Below are 19,691 nucleotides of genomic sequence, written 5' to 3' on the forward strand. Positions count from 1 at the left end.
GGGCGCTGGCGCAGGAGCGGCGTGTGCTGCCACCGGCATCGCTGGGTCTCGGAGGCATGGGGTAGGTGGGTGGTGCCGCCGGGGAGCGTGGTCACCTCCGTGGTGTGGTGGCAGGCTCCTGGAGACTCAGAAGCACCCCAAGAGAAAACAAATAATCAGGGGAACATCAGCGCTGCTGCAGCAGCCTGGCAGCAGGGAGATGTTCCCGCTGTGTTTTTTCCAGTGCTTTGAGAGCAGTGTAGCACTGCTGGGAGATGGGGATGGGAAGAGGAGCCAGGTTAGCTGCAGGGAACTGTGCCCCAGCTGGGCACTCGGCAGCTGCTCTGCTGCCTGCCCCAGAGGATAAAAGCTCGCTATGCTTTATAAATGCAGTGCTACCTGGGAAGGGAGCAGGAGGAAACAGTCCCCTAGGCTTAGTGCACTGCTGAGCACGGTTGCCAGGGATCAGAAAAAGCAATTGAGGGAGCATTTATTTCATACATCAGAAGGCAAAGAAGCAGCTGAGCTGAGGAGTGAAATCTGCCCTTCTGAGCTGTGTCGTCGGTGGGGTGCAGCCCCTGCAAGGCAGGGGGGTGGAGGCAGCAGCCCATTGTCCAGCAATCCCACCTTTCTCCTTCCTCCCTTCCAGAGCCAAGGATCTGAAGAGCCGCTTAGGGCTCCTGCTTCATAAGCCAGAGCTAGGACACAGGATTGGGACCTCCAGCAAGCTGCAGCTGAGCTCCAAGCAGAGGTAAGCCAAACAGTGCCGTGCCCCAGGTTCATCCCAGAACAGGTCTCCATGGACCAGGCTGTCCTGGGGGAGGCTTCTGCCCATCTGCACAGCAGAGAAGGCAGAGCACAGTTCGCCCTCCCCACGTCCCACCCCAGCAGGCAGGGAAGGCGGATCTCTTCCCGGCTCCACCAGTTATAAAATCAGATGAGGGGAACGGTTGCTCTGGCATTAGGCACAAGAGAGCAGGGCCTTAGCAATAGGCAAGAAACCCAGAGGGATTCTCCAGTCCCCGGTGTCACAGCCCAGTGCCTGGGAGCTCTGGGGAGCGCAGGCAGCATTAAAAACAAATATGAAATATTGCTGCTGAAAGCAGGGTGTCCTTTTACAGAGGAGGCTTTGCTGGGCTTGTACTAGCAGAAAAGGCTCTTCTGAGAATCCTTTAGAGAAGCTACCTTGTCTAAGCAGCACTATGGAGCTGAGGTCTGGTGAACCGTCAGGGAAGGTAAAAGAAAGGGAGAAAGGAAAGAGAGCCCACAGGTACGGATACCGGGATCTTGCTTTAGTTTCCTACCGAGTGCTGCTGCCTCCCTTTCACCATCTGCCATTAACAGGGCTGCTTGACTGAAGTCTTGGGGCAGGAGAACTGCTGTTGGTGGGACAGCAAGCCTTATGTCCTTTTGTCTTTTCCAGAGACTCCTCACGAGAGGTACTCGAATGGAGGGAGTCCTTCGACCAGCTCCTGAAGAGTAAGAGTGAGTAGGATCTTGTTTTCTTCTTTTGGTGGGAGCTCATGGGATGTAATCGTTGTGAGCAAGGGGGGGACTGTGTGCCTGCAGCCAGTGCATGAGGAAATCTGATGCATGGGGCTCGTTGCCTGGCTCACGAAGCTGTATCCTTTTCTTCTGGCTGGGTGCTTTTTGGGGGGCACAAACGCAGTCTCGCAACCCCTTGCTGCCGCCTGGGGCCAGGAGCACTGGTGTGGGCACCCCATTGCAGAGCTCTGTCACAGGGAACCGCACACTGTGCCCTGACCGGCCCTGTCTCTGCACTCGGGAGCACCAGTACCTCTGAACCCAGCGAGGGGACCCCTTTTTTTGAGTCCCATATATAATCCTTTGCTTATGCTGGGCTTTACAGCAGGCATACAGAGGCAGAATTGGCAGATTTTAATGCAAAAATAGCTGTCTACCTTAAAAGCTATTCCACAGCAACAGATAGTCCTTCTATAGTCCTAGTTTGCGGCTAGGTGTATTTTTTTTTCCAGCCTTCCTCATATGCTGTGATGGCTAACAGGCATTGCTGGCTTTGTAACTTAATATATCCCTCCAGCCTGGCTCTGAAATCCTTGCTGCAATTACTCTCCCATACTCCTCAGCATTTCACTCTCCCTAGATCTCAGCTGAGGAATAGAAATGAAGCTGTCGCTGCTCGGTTCCTGCAGGCGTACCGAGACGTCAGTGGCTTTCTCCTTAGGTAGAATTAGCTCTTTTCCAAAGCTGTAAAGAAAATACTCTGAAACCTCATTACAGAAAGGTCAAATAAATAAAACCAGAGGATTACTTGTCTGTGGGAAAGGATTTTATTGGAGTCTAGAGGCCAATTAGCAATGTCTCAGAGAGTGGAATTTGCCCAGAGGGAAAGGAAATCTGCAGATTCTGAGCTCCCAGGGCGATGCTCAAAGGCAGCACCGGGTCTGGCAACCATCCTGCTTTGTATCCCACTTTGCTCTCCTGTTAACTGCTCTCCTCCCCCTTCCTTAGGTGGGGTGATGGCCTTCCACACCTTCTTGAAGACGGAGTTCAGTGAGGAGAACCTTGACTTCTGGCTGGCATGCGAGGACTTCAAGAAGACCCGGTCAAAAACCAAGCTGGCCTCCAAAGCCAACAGGATCTTTGAGGAGTTCGTCCAAAGCGAGGCACCCAGGGAGGTGAGAGCACTTTCTGCCTTTGTCCTGTGGCATCAAATAGGATGCAAAAGGAATAAAATATCCCAATGGGTTTTATTAAAGTACTCTCAGCTCAGTGGGAAGATGTGCTCTTTTTCATGAGAGCTTTAATTTCTGACCTTGTGTGGGCTAGCAGCATGAAGGGGTATATAGGCTTGTGGGCATCTTCACCTTCATGTGAAGATGGAGGAAACAATTTTCATCCCCCATGATACAGGAGTTAGCACTGAGTTAACATTTGTGGATGATGCTTCCTTGCAGGTGAACATCGACCATGAAACCAGGGAGATCACCAGGAAGAACCTCTCGGGTGCCACCTCCACTTGCTTCAACGAAGCCCAAGCCAAGACACGCACCTTGATGGAGAAGGACTCCTACCCCCGGTTCCTCAAGTCCGCCTCCTACCAGGACATGACCAAGCAGGCCGCTAGCCGTGGCATCAGTAAGCGATCGCATACCTGACCTGGACACGAACTGGCCACGGTGGGATGAGCCAGGCAACCAGGCAGAGGCTGAGAGGTGGCTTGCAAGGGCTAAGGTCCACACGGTGGGGTTTCGGCTGAAGTCCCAGCATTTTAGCAGGATCCCCACGACCTCAAGTGCTTCCTGCTTCCCACCAAGCTTCTGGGAAGAGAGGTTCTCCCTCCCTGGAGAAGTGGAGCGGGTAGGAACCCGATGCCTCCCCTTGCAGCACGGCTGGAGACCTGCACCACCACAGGCACAGAAATCAGATTTTTGTGGCAAGCTGGGGAAAAAGAGGCTGGATTCCCCTGAGCATCCAAAACCGGTCATCTCCTGCCTGCTCTCAGGACCCCAGCTCTGGCACAGGAGCCTGCAACTCCCACGGTGCCCAGGACAGCTGCTCTGGATCTGCCCGCAGGGCTTTTCCTCTGAGGGAATGGCCAGAATAAAAGTCCAGTGACTACGTGGCATATTCGGCCAGAGGGACCCCGAGCCTGCCTCCTCCTGACGCCGTGATGCTGCTTCTGCTGTGTCCTGTGTATGCCCTGCATCAAAGCTTTGCACCTTCTTCCAGTTCCACGTCCCTAGCAGTGACGTTCTTATCCCTCCCTCAAGCTACATGACCTTTAGATTGCACGTCATCGTAGGTCACGTGCATAACTTTTTGTTATTGTTGTTGTTATTTATTTTATCACTGTTGTTATTATACATATATTTATTAGAAGGGCACTGCTAAAAGTACACACACATCCCTTGCTCCAAGGAGCTTGTAAATTAAATTATTTTAGATATTGTAGCACTTAGCATGCCTCCCACTTTTTCTGTGTAATAACCTGAGAGATGACCAGGCAGATCTGTAACGTGGAGCAAGGTACATGAAGAGCACCAGCAAGAGCTGCAGTCCAGCAAGGTCAGTAGCAGGGTCTATGGTGGCAGATTTCCTGTGAGCTCAGGGGACCACTGGTGGAAGAAAAAAGATGCTTTGCAGTCAGTGCTGGTTCCTTCCTCCCCTTAAAGGTGTGGACAGCATCACGCAGACCAGCAGCTTGTCCTAGGCAGAGAACAGCTATGTAAGCTTCATGACTGATCCTGTTGAAAACGTATTTTTACATGTGGGAGAGGAAACCCAGGGTTTTACCTGGTTTAAAATTTGGTTTGGTGTTCCCTTGGCTAGTAAAACCAGTCTACAGCCACAGCAGTTGAGCCAAGTCCCAGGGAGCTGAGTAAAACAGTGAGGTATGCTGTGTATTCAGCCTCTCGGGGGGCAGCAGGGTATTCCATCAGCTCAGGCCTGAGGGGTGAGCTCTTCAGAAAGCCCTGTTGAGCATGGACCCTGGCAAGCTGTGGATCCAGTTTGGCAGCAAAGGCACCAGCAGCTGTGTGGGTAGGTGATGGGGAGCCCATGGGTGGATGTCCTGTGCTGGGTCATGGGGAACTGCCACCAGCATCCTTTCCTACTGAGACAGCCTGGGGCTGACACTTGTGCCTCCATTTATAACAAAAGACCAAACCTTGAGGTCCTGATCCTGCTGGTCCTCGCTCCCTGCTGAGGGAACCAGCTTTTGCCTTTCCCTGCCCCAAGCATTACCCAGAGCACAGGATCACTCTGGCTTTTTGTGACTGTTTGAGCAGAGCAAGGGACCAAGGACCACTTTGGGAATGTTATTCTCACTCCACTTCCAATTTCCCCATCTTGGTTCTACCTCTGAGCCTTGGTGGGTCCCAGCTGTGTTTACAGGGGGATTTTAGCTGCTTTCTTATTTATTATTTATTTTTACAACTGGAACCACCTTTGTTGTGTTACTGAAGTGAATGATGCACAATGGTCCATTTTCATTACTAACTTGATATTGTCATTATAAAATAAAATGTAAAGAAGAAAATACTGTGAGAACAGTGTGTCTTTTTGGTTGTGGGCTTCCAATTAATTTTTGCATTCTAATTTTGGATGACTTGCAAAGCATATTAAAGCAAGCAAGGGGCATTTACAGTCGCTTTAAATGTTGCAATGTCAGGAACAAAGAAGGAAGGGGAAGACTTGTGAAGATTAAAGCTTCTTCATGGTATTTGGCTTATGGAAGAGAACTGAACAGTTCATAGCAAGAATGAAAGTAGAGGATAAATTTTGAATAAATTGGTTGCCAGGGTGTACGGTACTGTTTGTGTTGCTTGCTGTTTTGCAAGTGCTTTACAGGACTGCAGTTCCCAATACTAATTTAGTAACAGTAAAACACTGCTGTCTTAAAAGCATGGAAGGACTCAAGTGAGAGCTGCTGTTTGAAAAAACTGCCTTTGGGTGGCTGCCATAAATAATATTTGATTTTTACCAATAACTCAGATGATGATTGGTTAATTTACAAGGGGGAAAATTCTTGATATTGGAGAGGATATGAAGGAAACATTGCATGTCGGTGGCAGCATGTTTCTGAGAGCTGAGCAGTCCCCCACATCCCTGTGGGATGTTTTGGGAGGGCAGAGGGGGGTCCGTGGTGTGTGCATCCAGGGACCATGGGAGCACTGGAAGGCTGCACGCAGCATCAGCAATGCAGGGAGGGGAGCAGCCAAGGGTAGCTCAGAGATGTTAACGCTCTGAATAAAAAAACTAAACAAAGCATGTTTTTTGAGCTCTCTTCTTTCTATTTCTTACGTGTTCTGAAGCCAAAATTAACTGGCCTGCGTCAGCAGAGGAGAGTGTGAGCGTACTGGTGAGGAGGAGCTGGCATCACAGGTGACTGTAGCTGAGGAGCACTTGGGTCCCGAGGGATTGCTGTTAGCACCAGCCAGCCTCTGCCGTTAAAAAGCCTCTTACAAGCAACTGCATCTATAACACCACATCATGCCTCTTCCAACACAGCCGTGCAGAGTCCAAGGATCATCGCTTATTGTAGAATACACTGACTCTTCTCCAGCTCTGTTCCCTACAGGTGTCACCCACCTAAGTGGAGGAAGGGAGTTTAATTGTCCCTTTATCTTTTATTCACTATTTCATTAAGCGTGGCCTTGGCTTACAAGACAGGCAGTTCAGAATCACAGCACTCTGTGTGTATGCCTGATGTTAGTGCATGTCAGAGGGGAAAAATGAGCTGAAGGGTGTCCAGGAATTTAAATTCTGTCATGAAAACCTTAGATCAGCAAAACACTCTAGAAGTACATAGAATAAACCAATGATTTGTTGTTTTACTTTTAACTGTACTTTCTAACTGAAAAAAAAAAAAAATTATCTTGCACACCTTGAAGTTAGTTTTAAACTGATTCTCCATTAAAGAAATATTTAAATTGGCCAACAAAAAACAATTAAGAAAAATTTAGAATTAAAACATTTCTGAGAGCCTTCTTTAGAAGGAAATTTGTGCTATGTCCATTCTTGATGCTTGGAAATGGATGGCCCAGGCTGAGCCTCAGCCTTGGCAGTAGCACTCGGACTTCACCACTGAGACTGGAGTATCCCATCTGTAGTGTCGTTGCTTCTCTACAAGTCTGAGGAGCTTCCCAAAGAGACAACTTGATCAATAAAGCCACGCTTGTGTTCAGCGTGTCCTCCGTGCTAATACAACAGAACTGTAAAAGCCTCGAGGGGATAAAAAACCCCCACCCACAAAACTGTGTTCAGGAAGAGGAGCCAAAGCTTCCCGTGAGTGCCTCTGGGCACGGCCAGCTGTGGTTGCTTCCAATAAACCACAGCCCATGTTTCCCAGGGTGGAGGCTGTGAATTTGGAAGCAGCAGAGGAGATTTGAGCTCCGGGGAGTAAATGTGTGGGCTGGTGCTGGCCCCCCCTCATGGGCATCACTCGTTCTTGCTCCAGGGCCAGGTTTCCATGAGCCAGGATGAGGGGTGGATTTATTTGGTGGAAAAACCACCCATTTCCCTCTGCCCTGGGACCCGGAGTGTTCCCAGCAGCAGCTCAGTGGGGTGGCATTGTCCCTCAGCCATCCTGTCTCCTCCTGCAGCTGGGATCCCCACTCTGGCAGCCTTTGGGGTGGCATTAGGGCATGTACGTAAGTGCAGAAGTTGCCCCACAAAGAGGGACATTTGGGAAGGTGAATGTGCATGTAGAGGTGCATGGATGTTGAGCTTTGTGTGCATGCACCACAGCAGATACACATGCACTAAAGGGGCCTACCAGAAAGATGGGGACAATCCTTTTAGCAGGGCCTGTTGCACCCCTGACAAGGGGTGATGGTTTTCAACTGAAAGATGGGAGTTTTAGACTAGATACAAGGAAGAAATTTTTTACACTGAGGATGGTGAAACACCGGCCCAGGTTTCCCAGAAAGGTCGTAGATGCCCCATCCCTGGAAACATTCCAGGTCAGGTTGGACAGGGCTCTGAGCAACCTTCTCTAGTTGCAGATGTCCCTGCTCACTGGAGGGGTGTTGGACTAGATGACCTTTAAAGGTCCTTTCCAGCCCAAACCATTCTATGATCCTGTGATAACCGCCACCATATGCAGGCAAATTCATATGTGTTTGCACATGCATGTACGTAGATCCATGGTTTTTCTTTTTTTCAAAGAGAGTCTGCAAATAAATGCTATAAAATGTTGTTTAAATCTGTTTTTGAAGGAAGCTCCCCAGCAAAGGGGATGCACTGAGCCATTTCAGATGTGACAAACACCTTACCCAGCAGTGTTTGCAGCAGGGTCTCCAGCCCCTGTGCCAACCGCTGGGGAGGGAGCAGCTGTATCACACTGCTTTTCCCTCTGCAGCACTCACTTTAAGGCTTCTGCCTGAAAAAAAGTGCCAGGAATCATGTGTGATGTGTTTCCACATGGCTCATGTCCCTCTCAGTACAATGTGCAGCTAAATGCCAAGGTTTGACAACCTGGTCCAGCTGTGTGCAGGGATTCTTACCTCCCGGGGAACCTCAGGAAACGATACAAAACCTGATGTTAATATTCATGCTTTCTGACAACACTGAGGGCAGCACTGGGCTCTGCAACCCTCCTGCCTCCCCAGGGCTGGGATGCAGGTGTTGGATGGCAGCTTTGACCCCATGCAGCTACAGCCTTGGATCAGCTGGCAGGGAAGAAATGGAGATGAGAAGCAGCTGGAGGAACACTGTTAGGTGTTCCTAGCAGAGTTCCTAACGTGTTAGGACACGTTACAGTTACACGTGACAGTGTTCCTAACCCCTGCTGCTCGGGAAATGCATTTAAATTTGGGTCCTCGGCCTGGCTTCTTGTTTGACCTGGTTTGGCTGATGTGGGCGTGCTTTTGATGGACTTCCTCTGCTCTCCTTGCCCAGGGTTTGGGACAGGGTGCCCTGCTAGGTGAGTTCCCTGCCTGCCTTGCTGTTGCCCTCACTTCTTCTCAGCCTGCTCCTGCTGGCAGATGTGCTGGTCTGTTCCTGCAGCAATGGGGACTGAGCAGCAGTCTAAAAAGCTAGCAAATATAGGTTAAAAATGTAAAAATACTCTATAGTAAGGTGAAATGTGGTTGATGCTCCTGAGTGGATAATATCCTTCTGGGCACAATTTTCCAGGGCTGTGTTCCAGCACTGAATGTTGCATCAGCATTTCCAAGCATATAAACCCTGGGATATTCCACTTTGGAAATATAAGGAAGCAAGTGCAGGGAACATGAAGAAAAAAGCCATCCTACTATTCATAGCTACTTTTAAATTTAAAAATTATTTTGACTTTGGCAGGCAGTTTTTGTTGCTGTATTTTAACTCATGTTTATTCATGCCAGGGCACGGATACACGGAGATGTTATCTGATGGGGAGGGTTGCAAAATGGGTGTAGGTCCAACAGGATGGAGGAAAAGGAAGATCTGTTTAATTGTGCCCTTGATTTCCCTGCTGTGTCTCGGCAGCTGGTCCCCTGAGTCCCTGTGTGCTGGAGCAAATAAGGACTCTGTAGAATTGCAAATACAGCAGGAACTATGTAGCCCAGAGGCTATGGGAATGGTTTTGGAGAGGAGCAATGTGGCTCCCATGCTTTAGAAAACCTCTGAGGTCTTTCTATTCCCCATAAACTGCCTGTCATAAGGACTAAGAGTTTAAACTTCAGACTCTATGGAAATCAATTTGGATCACAGATGAGAGACAGGGAAACTGTTACCAGCAAACCTCTTTGATGGGGTACAGGCACAGGACACTTCTGCCACAGCCCTGCCAGCTGCAAACACTTCATTGCTAGCCTTCTAGGGTTTGGGCTCCCACCATAAGAAAATAAACTATTTTAATTAAATAAGCAAGCTGAAGAAGGCTTTCATACTTGGGTGGCTGGGTGATGTGGTATTGTTATGTACTGTAACATTGACTTTTTTTGGATGTCTTTATTGTTGGCTCTGAGCCTGTGACATGCCCCTGCTCTGCTTGTCTCTTTTCCAGCCTGCAAATGGGTAAACACTGGCAGCTAGAGCTCCAGCTCTGGTCAAACTGGGAGAGATGCTGTTGAGTTCAGCAGATTTCTGTGAATTAAAATGGGATCTTGAGATGATTTGAGATCATTCCCTGAGGAACGATCTCCCTGATATCACTTAAGGCCACCTAGGACTAGTTAGCATGGTAAAAAATCACACCCCTGTAAGGAGACCCTACATGCTAAAGTCAGATTGCCTTTGTGTAATGAGGGGCCACTAATTGGAGCGTGCGCAGAAGGGCAATAGTTATATAACTGAAAGGTGACCAGTGAACAAGTATTGTGTCACTTTTTGTTTGTTGTAACCTGTATAAAACCCTGCAGCCTCTCTGAAGAGCTGTGCAAGCTCTGTGAAGCGTTGCCTGGCACCCCTTTCTGTACAGAACTGCATCCAAGGTGGCATTTAGGTACAAAGATGGGACTCCTGCACAAGCAGAGCTGTCGTGAGTTGGCACGCAGATGTGAGCAGCAACGCAGGTGTACCTGAGGGTTTGGATGCATGTCAAGCGTGCAGGTCTGCATCCGTGCACCCCTTCAGGGTGAGCTTTTCTGCATTCGTGCCCTTGTGTTTGCATCCAGCCACATCTCCTTGTAATGCCCGGTTTGTGCATGTGCCAACACACTGTGGAAAGCCAGGCGTGAATTCACTGATGCCATTTCAGCCCTGTCTCAGGTGTGAGCTGACTCTTGCAGCTGGCACAGTCTGGTGCAGGTGCCTGGGGAGGTTGAGTGGGCTCTGCATGCTGGTGAGCTCATCTTATGCTACAGGGTGGTGGGGGGAACTGGGTGGCATGTCGTAGCCTGGGTTCCTTCATGTATTTCCTGCACACACCTTGCAGGTGGAGAAGAAGAGCTGGAGGCCCTCGGGCAGCGCCATCTTTGCACAGGGGAGGCTGGTGCCCAGGGAAGTGGGCAGCTGCCTGCTTGCCGGTGCGGGTGTGGTTAGGAACACTCCAGCTGTGGAATAAATGGACCTGGAGCTCAGTGTTCCCTTGGGGAAGCTGCGCAGCGTGGCTGGTTTCCTCATGTGGATGGGTTTACCAAAAGGTGAGGAAAAGCTTAAAATAAAAACCCAACTCAGACTTCCACCCCTCAGAAAACCCTCCAAAGCACTGGTTCATTTAATGTCTTTGTGCCTTCAGCTCCTGAACTACTGCTGAGCTTTTGTTTGTAAACAGGGTCTATGTCCATGGGACTGTATGGGGAAAGCACTTTGCTCACGACCTCTCTGCTGTGTGCTAAACAAAAAAAGTTACCAAACACTCCGCAAAATCCACAGCAGCCCTTCACAAAGTGGATGACATGCTCCCAGGGCTGCTCAGTCACGGGAGGGGGCAAAATATACTTGCAGACTTTGCCGGGAAGCAAATACTGCCTGGAGGTACTTGCTGGGAAGCAGCAGTGAAGAGCAGCTGCTGAGGAAAGCTGGTTCCTGGCTTTGGAGGCGTTGGAAGCAGCGGCTGTGTAGCTGGGCGGGCAGAGGAGCCCCGTCCTCGCCTTCCTGGGGCGGGTGAAGCTGGGCAGGGCGGCGTGACTTGGCACGCCGGCTGGTGCCCGGGATGCGCAGGCGCCGAGCTGCTTCCGCCTGAAGGTTGGTGGGGCCGGGGAAAAACCTTTAAACCTTTGGCAGGGCAGGGCAGAGTGGTGTGCTGGGGGCTCTGCTGCTCGCTGGAGGAAGAGGAGGAAGGTGCGCAGCCCCTGCCTTCCCACTCCCCGGACTTCTGCCTGCCCTATGGGGGTGGAGAAATAGAGCCCCACTGTGCCCAGGGGATGCTGTGCTGCTTTTCCAGCCAGGAAAGTAACCTTTTTTTATATATATATATGTGGCAAGAGGCATAGAAGTTGCTACAGGGAAAGTAAATGCATCTAAACCAATGAAATAAGGTGTTCATTTCCTGTTGGGAGGGGGCAGAAACCAACCATAAAAAGCTCCTTGGCTTTCCTGAGGGTAAAGTCATGTGAATTTATACAATTTGTCCCTTGTCTGATTTGGATAGATAATTTATTTCCAGTGCAGCCTATCAGACTGTGACTCCTGAAAGTGCTGGTCACTTGAACCAGCCTTTGTGGTCAGGAGAATGGGTACTGGAGTTCCAGCTTTCCTATTCTGGGTAGATATAGGTAGATCAGGTCCTACCTGATCAACCTCTTAACATAATGAAAAGTTTGGGAAAGGCTTCTGATTAAGAAGAGTATCTTAATTGTCCATGGAAACAGGAAGGATTAAGGCTGGCTTTCTGTCTCATTCCAGGAAATGGATCAGAGACTTTTCAGGACCTTGTCTGTGGCTGCCATTCAAAACTGGAGGGAAATGCCCAGCTCTGCCTGCCTGCTGCATTCTGCACCTGAAAACATCACTGCAGGACAGCTTATTGGGTAACTTGTAATAAGTCTGAGATAACATTTATAGGAAGAACATCCTGGGTTCTCCTTTGTCCCCTCACCTGGATGACTCAGGGGACACCTGCCTGGGCTGTGATTAGTGCTGTGACCAGTCAAGCTAACGTGATGAGTACATGTGTCTGGGTAAGTGCTCAAGTTGTGCTTATCTCTCTCAGCTGGCACTGGCATTGCTGTCCTTAGTTGCCCTTCACATAGACCTGCAGGACATCAAATGTACATGGCAAGCATTCACAATCTAATAAACCAAGATTTTCTGTTTATTAATTAGGTGAAACCACGAAGCCCTTAAAATAGCAACCTATCCTGTTTCATCATCCAAACTTGGAGCACCCCCTACAACGAAGGCAATGAGCATTGCACCTCTCCCATCCTTCAGTGGGATCCTTGGGCTCAGGTGAGGAACATCAGACATACAGAACTGTCTCTCTGACCATCATGGAGCCCACAGCTCACAGCCAGCAGAATGCATCTACGCCTACCAGCGCAGAGACAGCTGAAGACCTTGCTTTCAAGTTAAATGCTGCTCTGAGGGACAGTAATAGAAAACTTGTGCTGGAGCTGCTGGAGAATGGGGCAGATGTGAATTCCAAAGCTGAAAGTGGCTGGACACCACTGCAGAGTGCCGTGCAAGCTAATGATGAAGACCTGGTCCGGCTTCTGCTGGACAGGGGTGCTCGTCCACATGACAGGAAGGACAACGGTGGCACTGCATTTATTGAGGCAGCAATAGTGGGAAATGTGAATATACTGGAGCTCCTCCTTGATCGTGGGCTAAATATTAATGACCATGATGACAATGGCTTCACAGCGTTCATGGAGGCTGCATGGTATGGGAGGGAAGAAGCCTTGAAATTCCTGTACAGCAAAGGAGCAAATGTGAATTTGAGCAGGGCGGTTAGTGAGGAGAAAGCAAAACTGCATAAAGGTGGTGGAACAGCACTGATGGATGCTTGTAAGAGAGGCAAACTCTCAGTTGTAAAATCTCTGGTCCAAGAGATGGGGGCCGACTTGAACATTTGTGACAAGAAAGATAGGAATGCCTTGATCCATGCCCTCAAGGAAGGTGGTCGTACCAAGGAAGAATACGAGTCGGCAGTCTCCATAGTGCATTTCCTGCTGGACAGAGGTATTGATGTGAACAGCAAAGATGAATGTGGGAAAACTGCTCTCATCCTAGCTGTTGAAATGCAGAGCTCAGATTTGGTGAAAGCTTTATTGGAGAAGAGTGAAATAAATATTGATGATGCAGATGAGGAGGGCAACACAGCACTGATGGTGGCTGTAGAGAAAAACAATTACGATATAGCGAAGCTGTTGTGTGAGAAAGGAGCAAGGACTGACGTTGGGAACCTCATCGCCGTTGCGAACAGGAACCGTGCTCACGACATGGCACGTCTCCTCCGCCACCATCACGCCAGGTTTGTTCCAGAAACCCTCCCGGACTGGGAGCCACACAGCAAGCGCTGGAGGGAGCAGCTGAAAAAGCTTTACAGAATATACCGCCCCATGGTTGGCAAACTGAAGACATTTCAGTACGTGCAGCAGAGAATTCAGGACACTTCCCAGGGTGGCATCTACCTGGGGCTCTATGGTAGGACAGAGGTAGCAGTAAAAATAAGCCGCAGTACAGAGGGTGACAAAGAGAAGAAGTTCTTTGAACGGTGTAGTAACTGTGAACACCTATTGAAGCTCTTCCAGTTTGAGAAGGACAGAGGCTACATGTATTTATGCTTTCCCCTCTGGGAGAAAAACCTTGAGGAATATCTGCAGGAACCAGAAGACCAAGTTGTTTACAAAGATGCTCTGAGGATGATCTTCCAAGCAGTGAGAGAACTGCACTCCCTTGGATTTGCTCACCAGGATCTGCATCCCAGCAATTTTTTCATAGGTTATCTTTTGCTTTCTCAATATTTTTGTTTTTCTTCCCTGTTGCCTATAGTTTAGAGAAGAAGATGCTTCATAGCTGTTTGTAAAAAATGTCTTTATGCAGAATGGGGTGTCTCTGGCATTAGCTGTCCTCTTTGAATAAGTATAGACACTTTGGCAAACAGCCACAGAAGAGTGAACAGAAAAACTTCATGTCTCATTAGTCCTGCTCTCCAGGGCTTTGCAGAACAAATCAACCCACAGCAGATGTAGGGGATTGTTTTCTAAACAAGGGGCCATCCAGAAGTCAGTGAGAGACTGTATCAAGATTTTCCACTATTATTTTTTTAACAAGTTCTCTTATTTCCTCAGATTTAGGCGGCAAGATTTACTTGGCAGATTTTGATAATAAAAGAATGTCGATCGAAGGCAAAAAAGAATGCATAAACTCAGATTTAAAGGTAACTTCCTGGGAATCAATGTATGGTTTAAAATGTCAAGCTCTCTCTGGTATTTGCTGTTGCTGTGAATCCTAGGGGAAGCTGTCCTGCATCCTCAACTAGAAAACACCTTGATTTTTGGGAAAGCCCACGTAACAATAGACGCTGCATAAGCTTCAAAGTTTGTGTGCATTTGTATATTGCTGCACACCTCTAGGGGTGTGTGTGTCCACGTAAGCAGTCTGCTCGTATAGGGAACACTAGTCCCCTTCCATTTGGTAGGAAGTGTCACGCATCTGGCACGTGAGCAGTGATGTGTTCCTTTGCAGGCCCTCAGCAGGCTTGTGCTGTATGTTTTAACCAGGGGTAGGAAACCCCTTCATCAAGTCAGTATTGAGGATTTGGCTGCTGATTCCCCAGATTACAATGAGGCTCTGGACCTCGTAAATAGCCTGGTCTCTCCTGATGAACGAGGCTTGGAAGGTTTGAGCAAACATCCCTATTTCTGGAGCAAACAGACGTAAGTCCTGGGAGTACAAAGGAAAAGCTTTTGGTACAGGATTTGCCTGTGCTGCTGGGAACAGCGATGTCCTGTTGCATCTAATGAGGCTTCTCCTTCCACAGCAGGTTCAAGTTCCTGAAAAGTATATGGAATAAAATCAAAGATCTCCCCCATCAAAAAGCTGTCTTTCGAGCTCTTAATTCTACTGAATGTTCTCCTTATCCACGGTGGACTGAGGAGGTAATTCTCTTCTCTTTGGATTGGTGTGAGGTTTGAACTAGACATTTAGGCAGAAACTTTTTCCAAGTGTTTCACAGACCCTGTTTAAAAGCATAACTGGAAAAAAAGTAGCCCCACACAAATACAGGTAACTGGAGGGAACAATTAAGTCTAAGCCACATCATTAAAATGCACCAGACTAAAGACATTGACACTGAAGGGAGCTCTGTTGAGTGGGATGGTAGTAGGGGTTGTCGTTACAGAATTAGCTGTGGAACCTTCAAGGGTGTTCTTTGGTCACCCGTTAAGACAAGGACCTCTGGCTCTTGTTGCCAGCAAATTTCTGGTAGAAGTGTTTTGTTAGATTGGCTCAAAATCAATAAGACCAGGCCTGCTTTTGCAGGTGGCATCCTGGAAAGATGTGCTGCATCATTTGAGATCTGACAGTCTCGGTTCAGTACAGCCCAGGTAATCCTCTTGAGTGGCATGGCTGGGTCAAGACTCCTGAGCCCTTCCTGTCCTCCAGGCATGCATGGAAACCTGTGCCATGTCGACAGTCCTAATAGGAATGGCACACCTTGGCAAGGCAGGAGAGGAAATACTGAGCAGAGTCAGGGGGTCTGCGTGGCACATGCCCTGCTTGTGTTGGGAAACATGCTTTTAAGACGTTACAAGATTTACCCATGCAAAAGACAATGCTGCAGAAAAGACAATGGCTGTGGTGAGTGGAGGTAGATGTGCTGCTTTTGTGATAGGCAGAGAATAATCTATGTGCTTTTTTTTTCAGATTGACAAAGATGTTCTGTATTGGATGGAAAATCCTCCAAAAATAAAACCGGTCAAATATACCAACAACATCACTGACCTACTGAGACTCATCAGAAACCTGGACGAACACCCAAATTTCAGGTATGTGTTCCCATCCTTGCCCCTGCCACAGCTGCACTGCAGGGAGCATGCATGGCTCTACGGAAATGGATACTGTGAAAGTGTCCTCCTGGGCTGTTATTTTTGCTGCAGGCTGGTGTTTCTTGCCATAATTCCAGGAAGGTTTTTAGATGACTCTTAAATATTTGTATCATCCTTTATACCCTTGAAAAGCCTCCTTATCTACCTTGCTAGTATTTCCAAAGTGCGGATGTTTGCTGTGCTGAAGTGCTTTGAGATATGGATCAGGAAGCATTGGTCCTGTTAGAAGATCCTGTCAGGAGGTCTGGACTCCTAAAGAGCTGCCAGTCTCCAACCCTCTACAATCATGGGTGCTTACACACGAGGTTACAGGTGGTGTTAACTCCTAGTGATGGTTTCACCGGTGCTGGTGGCCAGCACTGCTCTTCAGTGAAGATACAGGTGAGATTAGGCAGATGGAAGTGCTGGAGGAATAGTGAAAAAAATGCATTGAGGAGATTAGGAAAGGCTCTGGAATAGCTTTTTCCCTGCAAAGGAAGAACCAGGACATCCAGGACAAGCTTTAAAAATCCTTCTTGGTTTTGTTCTCTTTCAGGATCAGCAGGATAACAGGAGATCATGCTGAGTATTTCTTGAAGCTTTTTCCAAAACTTACCATTTATGTCTACAACAGTTTACGCCAGAATCCCAAATACAGTCACTTTGCAGACATTCAGGAGCCTTCTCTGTAAGACGTTATTGTCTCCTGTCCCACGTCTGATCCCACCACCAACTCCTTTTATTCTATATTTCTTCATCTGCAAAAGTGTTGAAGGAAGTGGGTAAGAAGATGAGAAATAGCACGTGCAGGGACAGAGCATGGAGGACTTAGACTAAGGAAAGAAAGATGTTTGGTGTAACAGTCATGGGCTCTGGAAAGGAACCAAGTTGAATGCCAGCCCAGGTCCCCTTTGACTACCTCTGTCCTCTGAGTTTATCTGCGTCTGTATGGTGGAGATAAGGCCCTGACTGTAATGAAGAGCAGGGAGATGTGGGATAGCCCCATACACCCAACGCATCTGGGAGCCAGGAGAACAACTCTGGTGTTGCCAGACAACATGGGACTCTGATAAAGGAAAAGGAATTAGAGCTCCTTGCGAGGGCTGATATTTCCTACAGCTTGCACTGATGAGCTGCTCATCCACCCCTGGAAAAACATGGATTCTCCATTTTCAGTCTTTTTGAAACACAGCAGCCAGAAAATAAGATGTCTAGGCAACAGTCTGTCTGCAGTTGCCCTAAACCTGTTATCCCTCTGATCTGGTAGAGACATATTTAGGCCAACCTCCTGGGACCTGAAGGACTTATTTTGGGTGCTGCAAGAGATATTTCCACAAGGAATGGATGTAAGGAGCACAATCCCATAAAACTCTGCTACAGTGAGTAGTCCTGACTCACCTCAAAAATGTTGCTGATGTCAAAGGGACTTTAGGCACCAGTTCCTCGTGGAGAGGACAAGCTCTGCCATGGCAGTCTATGCACAAGTGCTCCCTACCTCCAGAACAGTGCTGCTGTCAGTGTATCCCTGTCCTCCTGCCAGGCTTGGCTCCCTGGCACAGAGATGGTGCCCACGCAGCCAGTTCAGAGCTTTGATATTGAAGGCTGGGTGGCACAAACTCATTTCTGAAATCCCACGGCATGCAACATGCGTCTGGTTGTCCAAGGGCTTGCATGTTTCTTAGCTAATGCTCTGATTTGCACAATGATTATATGTTGCTTGTGGAAATATTTTTCAGCTCTGGAAAGGATTTTTTTTTTTTAACTGAGATTGTTATTCTTTCAATTAGCCTATGGAGAACCAAACTTGGAATAAACTTGCCTGGAAAATGGACTCTACACTCATTTATGAATGAGTTTCCCCCATCCCCTCTGCACAGAAATATAGTCTGCAGAACTATAAAATATTCCAATGCTGGGATTTTTGGCCTCCCTGTGGAGGTGCCTCTTGGTTCTCTAGGGACAGTGGTGGATGGTTTTGTCACTGCTCAGATGAATTGCTTCTGGCACATATGGGTGTCTAATGGGAAAAGATGTTGGGAAGCACTGAAGGCTTCCCATTCTCAGAAGCAAGCTGTCTCTTGTGAAATAACAGGCTGAATGTTGGGAGTTTTGCATTATTTCTATGAAATGAAGGTGAGGATTTCACAGATAAGTTGAAGTGCAAAGATGAGCATCAGTGCTTGTGCATGTGTGTTTCCATACATGTAAGATTCTGGGAGTCAATGTGTTTGACCCATTTCCTCTACAATTGGGTGGCTGCCCAGAATGCGTCATGGAGCCCTCCACATCTGCTTAGCTGTGGGTGCTTACAGATGTAGGTACCTGCAAACCATCAGGCATTGCTGTGCATGAATCGCCTTGCAGACTGTCATCTGTGTGCTCGTGGCTCCTGAGGTCCATGTGACAGACTGCATCAGAGGTCCTGGCTCAGAGCAAAGGTCCTTCTGATGGTCTGGGAACCTTTTAAAATACATAAATGTAACAACAAGAAATCTTGACTACGCAGCTGTTGGTGTGGTGTCACTAGAGAAAACCAAAAGAAAGTCAGCTCTTCTCTTGTCAATATTTCTATTTTTTCCTTTCCTCTCTGCTCATTTTTTCTTCTCATTGTGTCTTGCTCATGTCCAGAAAGCAGGATGACACCCAGAGATGTGTGTCCAGGTCTCAGCAGTGTGGGGAGCAGGTGTGCTATGGGGAGCATGGTGGCTCCATGCCTCAGCAGCACGTTTCTGCTCTTGCACAAGGAGAGGTGGGGCCATAGGCAGGGCTCCTTCAGCCTCATTTGAAATGCCAAGTTTCCAGCTTCCTTTGACCTTTGCATCTTCTTGCACTGCTCTGCTGTTTTGCTAAAGAGCTGTGACTTGGCAGCCTTAAAAAGCTGTGGAAAGGCCTTCCTGAAAGCAGAGAGCACTCAAGGATGTCCGAACTAGAGCAACAATTAAACACATGGAGGCTATGGCTTGTCTCTCTGGGGCAATCAGGCTGCTGGGAAGAGCTTCCAGGGAAGTCTCACGTGGTCTGCAAGGCTGCTTTCTGAGAAGCCAGAGGTACTGGCAGGCTAGTTTCAGAGGAGAAACTTGATCTATGTAAGGCATCTGCAAAGCTTATTGCTCAGAGCATCAGGCCATGGGAAGAGGGGGGATGCAGGGCTGGGAAACGCTCGGGAAAATACCAGGCTGCCTCTCCCCCTTGCAGAGCTGGGAAGGATGGGTGAGCACGAGATGGAAAACCAATGGCAAGGGCAGCTGGACAGAATTGCAGCTGGGTGGTATAGCAGTGCCTGATGTTCCAGCCTGAGGGTGGAGGTGTCCTGGGGAGCTGGGGCAGAGCCAGCTATCAGAGTTAGTGCTGCTTGATGTGCTGATGGTTTCCAGAAACAGTGCCCATCTGGGAGGTGCTGCCTGCCTTTGGGTTGACCAAGCAGGCTTGTAGACCAAGGTCATGTTGATTTGGTCTTACATGCTTCATTCCACTGCTGTCATGCCTGTACATTGTGCATTTGCTGTGTCTCTGCCTTTTTCCTCTGCTCCTGCTGGGTGGCCCCAGGGGCAGCTGGCTCAGCGTGATGTGATGGCATCAGGTGCTCCCCATCTTATCACTTGTGTGCTGAGGACATGCTTGTGTGCACAGAGGTGGCTCCAGGTCAGTATGCATCATCTGCTGCACTGGGGAAAACCTGCAGGAGCAGTGGAGTGAAGATCGCTCCTAGCTGCGGTTTTGCTGTGTTGAGGTTCAGGCACATCTGTGAAGCCTTCTGGGGACCGGGCTCAGCTGGACTCAGGCCGCAGAGCCTGAAGTGCCAATGCAAAGCACAAAAATGCAGCTAGT

At 48.6% G+C, this 19,691-nt stretch overlaps 2 protein-coding genes across 2 annotated transcripts; both read left to right on the forward strand.

Moving 5' to 3' along the window:
- Window positions 1-56: 56 nt before the first annotated feature.
- RGS16 (regulator of G-protein signaling 16) lies at window positions 57-3,119 on the forward strand. The gene is made up of 5 exons (XM_008937304.1): window positions 57-61; window positions 629-730; window positions 1,403-1,464; window positions 2,473-2,639; window positions 2,919-3,119. The coding sequence occupies exons 1-5, from the start codon at window positions 57-59 to the stop codon at window positions 3,117-3,119; spliced, it is 537 nt and encodes a 178-aa protein (XP_008935552.1).
- A 9,204-nt stretch (window positions 3,120-12,323) lies between these two features.
- On the forward strand, window positions 12,324-16,555 carry RNASEL (ribonuclease L (2',5'-oligoisoadenylate synthetase-dependent)). The gene is made up of 6 exons (XM_008937305.1): window positions 12,324-13,776; window positions 14,127-14,215; window positions 14,524-14,714; window positions 14,819-14,936; window positions 15,703-15,824; window positions 16,420-16,555. Exons 1-6 carry the CDS (start codon window positions 12,324-12,326, stop codon window positions 16,553-16,555), a joined length of 2,109 nt encoding a protein of 702 aa, XP_008935553.1.
- Window positions 16,556-19,691: the final 3,136 nt, after the last annotated feature.

This window comes from Merops nubicus, unplaced genomic scaffold, assembly GCF_000691845.1.
Source record: "Merops nubicus isolate BGI_N331 unplaced genomic scaffold, ASM69184v1 scaffold53533, whole genome shotgun sequence".
NCBI lineage: Eukaryota > Metazoa > Chordata > Aves > Coraciiformes > Meropidae > Merops > Merops nubicus.